This window comes from Engraulis encrasicolus, chromosome 24 (assembly GCF_034702125.1).
Source record: "Engraulis encrasicolus isolate BLACKSEA-1 chromosome 24, IST_EnEncr_1.0, whole genome shotgun sequence".
NCBI lineage: Eukaryota > Metazoa > Chordata > Actinopteri > Clupeiformes > Engraulidae > Engraulis > Engraulis encrasicolus.
The window spans coordinates 40,828,499-40,835,998 of record NC_085880.1 but is presented as its reverse complement, the minus strand read 5'-3'; the positions used below and the strand labels follow the sequence as shown (position 1 = coordinate 40,835,998).

General features: G+C 43.1%; 1 protein-coding gene across 1 annotated transcript in view; it reads left to right on the top strand.

The window, feature by feature from the left end:
• LOC134441102 (regulating synaptic membrane exocytosis protein 1-like) overlaps positions 1-7,500 on the top strand; it is a 179,044-nt gene that overhangs the window by 119,396 nt on the left and 52,148 nt on the right. The window contains 5 exon segments of the mRNA XM_063191293.1: positions 172-282; positions 1,140-1,239; positions 2,720-2,843; positions 4,983-5,029; positions 6,070-6,230. Of these exon segments, the coding sequence (XP_063047363.1) occupies positions 172-282; positions 1,140-1,239; positions 2,720-2,843; positions 4,983-5,029; positions 6,070-6,230 (543 nt within the window).

The following is a 7,500-nucleotide window of genomic DNA, read 5'->3' as shown; positions in this document are numbered from 1 at the left end:
CCCTGTCTCTCTGCTCTCTCTCTGCTCTCCCTCTCTGCTCTCTCTCTTCTCTCTCTCTCTCTCTCTCTCTCTCTCTCTCTCTCTCTCTCTTTCTCTCTCTCTCTCTCTCTCTCTCTCTTGTTCTCCACCCTCTCTGATGGGATTAAATCTCAGAAGCCTCGCTCTCCTCAGCATCCGGTGACATGGCAGCCGTCCAAGGAGGGTGATCATTTGATTGGCCGCATCACTCTGACCAAGAGGACCACCATGCCCAAAGAGGCCGGCGCGCTGCTGGGGTTAAAGGTCGGACAGCCTTCCTCTTGCTGACACTCCAATTACATCCCCTTTTACACACACACACACACAGACCTGGGCCAATCACGTGCCCCGACACTGGGAGGCCAGCCAAACAGATAGACAGACAGACAGACGGACAGCCCGTTACAGAGCTGTTACATCAGTGGTTCCCAAACTTTTTCAGCAGGAACCCTCTTTTAGACATAATATTTTCATGACCGTACACAGCTTCTCTTCCCCCCCCCCCATCATTCCAAACATCAGACATTTATTTATTTCATATTATTATTATTGTGAAATGTAAAATTTAAGTTGTGGTTTTACCATAGACATATGCACTTACTGTACATGGGCATGGGTTTCAACTGTCTTTTCTACACAACCCCCACACAGTTCCTCAGTACCACAGCACCATGACCCCCAGTTTGGTAACCGCTGTGTAACACTGAGATGTACTGTAACTATACTGTAATTGAGGCTTACCGGTACATGCATTTACTGTAAATGAGAAGCCTTTTCCTTATCCTGTTACTATAATAGCATGTTTTTACATTCATGCACTATTGTTGAGGTGGTTAATGTGCTATTAGCTTTGCCGATTTGCTGTTTTATTTAATATGTGGTATATGTTCTGTGTTCATACTATAAGCAGCTGCATGTTTATATTTGTGTTCATTTGGATATCTATGGTGTGTGCGTGTGTGTGTGTGTGTGCGTGTGTGTGTGTGTGTGTTTGTGTGCGTGCGTGCGTGCGTGCGTGCGTGCGTGCGTGCGTGCGTGTGTGTGTGTGTGTTTGTGTGTGTGTGTGTGTGTGCATGCGTGCGTGCGTGCGTGCATGCGTGCATGCGTGCGTGTGTGTACAGGTGGTGGGAGGCAAGATCACGGAGACAGGGCGGCTCGGGGCTTTTATCACCAAAGTAAAGAAGGGGAGCCTGGCTGACGTGGTGGGCCATCTACGCGCAGGTGAGTCACACCACTTCCACTACTACACGTATAATGCCCCGTGTACACCAGGCGCTACCTTTACAACTCAGGTAGCTGGGGGTGGTTGAAGAAGTTTCGCCATGAATTTGATTTATTCGCTCTGGACGCGGCATTGACATGTTTCATTCAGCTAATCACATAACGACTCTGTTGGTTGGTTGGTTCCAATTGGTTTTCGCCAAACCGCGTCATAGTGATTCGCGATCGCTTCACGATTAGCTTGAGTTTAATCGTCAAAATTCGCTCTGGTCGCTCAGTTCGCTTCGCTCCTGGCAAATTCGCTCTGGTAGCTTTATTCGCCTTCCCTCCATAGAGAAATGATGACTTCAGCCGCTCAGGTCGTGTAGTTCACGCTTGGTGTACACAGGGCTTAATACACGTGTCGTGGGGCTCTTCAATACTGAGGCATCAGTACTGATATTTCATGTGTAACAAACGATTACCGTAGTTTATCAAGTTGCTGACACTGCATCTGACAGTTGCTCCTTGCTATGCAGTAGCCCAACGGCTTTGTGAAGGCTATTTTTTACAAACCAAAAGTAACATTTGATTATACAGTACACATGTCTATTCTCTTAATTATGTAAAAAAAGAATAAAAACAAAAAAGTCCACCTCTCTGAGACAGTGAATAGGTGGTTGCCTGACTAAATGTCTCCTGTAAGACACTGCAAGCCGATCAGATTTCAGGATACAGTACATTCAACAATAAATCATGAACACATTTAGCTTATGTTCATGATATCGTTATATGCTATTGCTCAACATGAACAGCTCAGCTCAGCTCAATAACATATAGCTTAATGTTTATTTAATGTGTTTATAATAAATGCCAGCCATACGCTCATGGTAATGGGAATGCTTGTTAGTTATCTGTCTTGTAATCCTTTTATGGTGACAGCATTCAAAGTATACACAAGTTGGCAAGTAACACTGGATTTTGGATGGCTGCATCCAGCTCCGTCTTCTTTTGGCATGGCTTTCTTAAATGCCTTGACTGCTGTAGAGAGATACGCTTCCTCAGATGATCTGTCTTTGGAAATTTGTCTTTGCGTCAGGAATAGGAAATAAAAATGTATTTTATACATGTCGTGATATGTATTGTATGTATGTATGTATGTATGTATGTATGTATGTATGTATGTATGTATGTATGTATGTATGTATGTATGTATGTATGTATGTATGTATGTATGTATGTATGTATGTATGTATGTATGTATGTATGTAGTGCGTGCGTGCGTGCATGCTTGTGTCTGTCTGTCTGTCTGTCTGCCTGTCTACCTGTCTGTCTGTCTGTCTGTCTGTCTGTCTGTCTGTCTGTCTGTCTGTCTGTCTGTCTGTCTGCCTGTCTATCTGTAAGACTGGCAGGTGTGAGTCAGTAGCCTGAGTGGTCTGCTTGGTATGTGCTGTATGCAGTATATTAAAAGGATCCTGTGTGCTGTGTGTGCTCTCCCTAGGTGATGAGGTGCTTCAGTGGAATGGAAAAGCGTTGCCCGGAGCAACTAACAAAGAAGTTTACAATATCATCTTGAACTCACAGTCCGATCCTCAAGTGGAGCTGATTGTGTCCAGGCCCATCGGGTAAGTGAACTGAGGGGGCTGTTCTCCTCACAGCTCTCCCACTTATGCAATCTGCGGTACTACACTCAAGTCGAGACCTCAGTGATCAATAGGGTCCATACGACTAGCACTGCAGATCAGCCTCAGAGGCGGACTTTCCATTGGGCAAACCTAGGCAATTGCCTAGGGCCCTGACCAAATTTGTCCTCCATCGCGGCTCTAACTGTCACACCAGTCGTGTTACACACAATAAAAATAGGATTGATCTGAATTTATCACTTATTTAAAGTAATTGACGATGTATGTACGACAAAACATTAAAATAGCACCAAAACACTGATTTTTATTATATATAAGGATTTCTATATAAGGATTTTTGAGGGACCCATGTTTATATGTTGCCTAGGGCCCCAAAATGGCTAGATCCGCCCCTGATCAGCCGGTCTGCTGACTTAGATTCACAAGATGTCAGATATACAGTATACAGTAAGACTTGAGCTTGCATGAAATTAATGTTTCATGAAATAATTTTGAATTTGACCGTTTGTCCATACATTTGACTATAACAATGTCCTCTAATACTAGAAGGACTGGCAAAATATTCCCTGAGAGGACTTTGTGTAGTTGTTGTTATTATTTTAAGGATATGTAACTGAATAAACTGATACAGGATAGAGGAATCGAACACAAAGCCTTCATTGTTGTTATACGGTCAGTGACATTTCAGCAGTAGCACACGTCAGGGTGGCGCAACGACACCCATTGCCAATATTTTATGGATTTGTTGTTTGTTTGTTTGTTTTTAGTGGACTTTCTAAGATGCTAATTAATTCCAGCATATCAACAACCAATTACTAATTTATTTATTGGCATTAGTTGCTGTTACACCACCTGATGTCTGAGCCACCCCAAAAAATGTCTTTGACCCCATACACCGTACAATGAGATGAGACAATGAGTATGATGACACCTGTTGTAAATTATAAATGTCCGCAACACTGTTAATGCTCACAGTTAATTAATGGCACCAGGTTGCACTTGAAGAAGGACTGAGGTCCGAAACATTGTGCCATTAAATAACTGGGAGCATTAACAGGGTTGCAGACATCTATCATTTACTTCAGTTATTTTGTTTTGTCCATCACCTGTGCCACTGATGTGCGCACATTTTTCTGCTTTCTATGATGACACTTGTGGCATGCCTTTGTGTCTATGAGGTTTTTGTGACATACAGTATGATGAACAAAAATGTATGTGTTGGTTTCTCCCCATTCAAAACCTTACGAAGGGTGCATAAAAGGCTTTAGTAAGTAGTGTTACTTCCCTGCTAGAGGAAAACCCCGCCCCCCTCATTGCCTCCCCTTCAGCCTCCCCCTCCCCCTCCCCCCCAAGCCTGCTCCACTCCCTTTACAGTCCCGCCTCACATGTCTCCGCCCGTAGGTCCCTTACGCTGTCAATCACCCCCAACAGCCAATCAGCATCTGAGATGCAATGTGATTGACAGCTGAGCACAACAAGAACTGTGTCCAGGGGTCGGGCATTATCCCACCCACTCCCACGACTTAGACTCAATGGCGTTGTGGCCTTCAACTCAATGAAGTTTTTGCCTTCAAAATATTTTGCCAAATCGTTTTTTAGTGAGTAAAAACAGATTTTTTTTGTTGAAATATGTACCTACGGCGGAAACATGTAACTGTAAAGATTCATTTAAAAAAAAGAGGAATGATGATGCCTGGTGTGATAGAAACTACAGTAGTGGATTGCAGATTACAGTATACTGATGTCATGAAAACAAATAATATAATGCTAATCCCATTCACCACTTCTCCTGACTTCAAACCCACTGTATGGCACAGTATACATATCCTGTATAACTGTGGGTGGGTGGGGAGGGGAGGTGTGTGTGTGTGTGTGCGTGCGTGTGTGTGTGTCTGTGCGTGCGTGTGTGTGTGTCTTTGCGTGCGTGCCTGTGTGCGAGCAAGTGTGTGCGGCAAATGTGTGTGCTTTTATATGGTGAATTCAGGTAAATTGTGCCACTTTTTTTGGATTGGCCCAAAGTGGCCCAATTTATCTGAATTCACCTACTTTTATATAGCATTACTCACTTGAGTACATGAACGGCAACATATACAACTCACTTTCTTTCCTCTGTGTTTTCAGTGACATACCAAGAATCCCAGAAACATCCCATCCTCCATTAGAATCTAGTAAGCACCATATCTGGGGCTCCTCTGCTTGGAGCCTCACCTCCGTCTCCTTCCCAATAGCACCTGACACACCACACACAGAAAATACATGTCTAGAGAGGTGTACAGTCCACTGTAAACCATTGCTGCCAGTTAAATGTAAAAAAGTTGAAGTTACCCTGCTGCCTTAAGTTTGTAAGTTAACTCAACTTGAGAAAGCCTCGAGATGAGTTAAGTGGAGTTAACTTTCAAACGTAATGCAATGTTTTACAGTGTACACCTTTCCAGTCAATATCTATGTATCGGTTTCCATCCCTTAATATACTGAATGAGTTGTTTTTCCCCTCACTTTGCTTAGTATTGTCAGTGGTTTGGCATGCATGTTATCAGAGAGCTAGCATTCATTTTTGAGAAATATATTTCACGGTCCGGTTTAATTAAAATACTCTAACAGTTAATTTATGTTTATATAATGTGTAAGGGTATTGTGTAGTATTCAGTATAAAGCCCTTCTAGGGACGAGCATTGGAAACTAGCTTTTTGCTATAAATGCTACGATGCTTGCTGTTTGGCTGTAATTCAACCAACATACTTTGAATCTGTCCCTAACAATTACACTTAACTAAACTAAACTAAGCAGTAGCCTGATTACAAACATTGCACAGATCAAATTTTCAGGTTTTCAGATCAGTCTTTGTTAACAGCAGAGGTGTCAGTCCTGGATTCAGAGAGCAATAACCATCTAGATGGCATGCTGTTTGCACATACCCGGGCATTTTCAAAAACAAAGACCTTTCCCTTCATTTGTAAATTTTCCTTCTGAAAACCATTTGATTGGCCGCCGCTGGCTCCTCAGTTGCATAACATTAAAATTGGTGAAATATTTTCGCCTCTCTTCACTCCTGTTCGTTTGCCTTCGCCTCCCTCATAGGAATAAATGGCGAAGTTCGCGTCGCTTGACCAAATTCGTGTGTATGTGTCCCTGGAGTTACTTCTCTGGATCCTAGATGCGAATGACACAGCTACTGCTTTGCTGACTGCTGTTCTTTCACACACTCCAGCAGGTTCAAGTTCCTTCGAGTCCCAAAACGTGGACCGGCCAGCCATCTCCATCTTATCGCCATCCAGCCCCGGAGGTGGACGGGACGCCCCCCAGACCCTGCCGGGACAACTCTCAGTATGTCTTTTTTTTGTTAAAGATATTTTTGGGGGGCGTTTAGACGTAATTCATTGACAGGACAGTTTGAGACAGAGACAGGAAATGTTTTGGCGAGAGAGATGGGGAAGGGTCGGCAAAGGACCCGGGCAGGAATCGAACCTGGGTCGGCCGTGTAGTAGACAAGTGCCCTACCATTAAGCCACATTAGGGACAACTCTCAGTACGTCTTGTCACGTCTCATCCACCTTAACCCCCTTTGCTTTGCGCAGAGCCTATGTTATAACCTTACTGTCACCAAAATTGTAATTGCTATGTCTTAATGTGTAACTTAAGAGTCTCTGTAATGTTGTTATGGTTTCAGTAAATAGTAAATAGGCCTGCTAGCGACCCCATCTGCACTAAGAGGCTACTAAAGAAAAAAACATGCATATTCGTCTCAAAAAAGTTGTGGGTGCAGGACTAACAAAGTCACATGAAAACTGAAAATAAAGTCTGCACACCAAGCTCGGTACATCATCCATGTTAATATCCACAGGTACAAGGGAACCGCCATTACTGACTGCTTGGGTAGCAGTTTCAAATGCTAAATCATTCAGAAGGGCTTTGGCCAGCCTAACAGGAAGTAACAGGCAGGAAATGCTATGGTTACACGGAAAACATAGAATTGGCGGCGGTTAGTGGGATACTAATATCAGAGATTCTTTAAGTATGTAGAGATATGCCAATGTAATAGGTTGCTATGGGCACCTAACATGACCAGGTTCCGGTCTGCCTAAAGGGACGTGTCATAATACTCCTAGCATTGAATAGAACAGTCCTTAGGTCTGCCTAGGTCTGCCTAAAGGGGGATTTCCCCCACTCCCCCTTGCAATAATAGAACCCGGAAACAATGGGCCAATGGAACCTCTCTCTCTCTACTCTCTCTGCTAATATGGTGGATAGACTAGTAAGCTAGACAAATGTTTTCATCCAGTAGTGTTGTACTACAATCTAGTGTTTTCACAAGTATACTTAGTCTGCATTGTGCAATATCTTATCATCTCTCTTGCTCTCTTGGTTCATAAATTCACTGGAGTTGATGCATTGCATATCAGCTTTATTTCCATTGATGGACATCAAATCCAAGCATCTGCATTGTAGGGGTATAAATAATAATCAATATGTAACATTCTTACGGGCGACGATCGAATGGAATGGAATGATATTGTGAGGCATTCTTAACTGCCGAAAAAAAATCGAATCGCTGCCTTAATAAATCGACATTGAATCGTATCGTCATGGAAGCTATGATTTACACCCCTGCTGAATTGTTAACAATGGCCAAACAATGCCA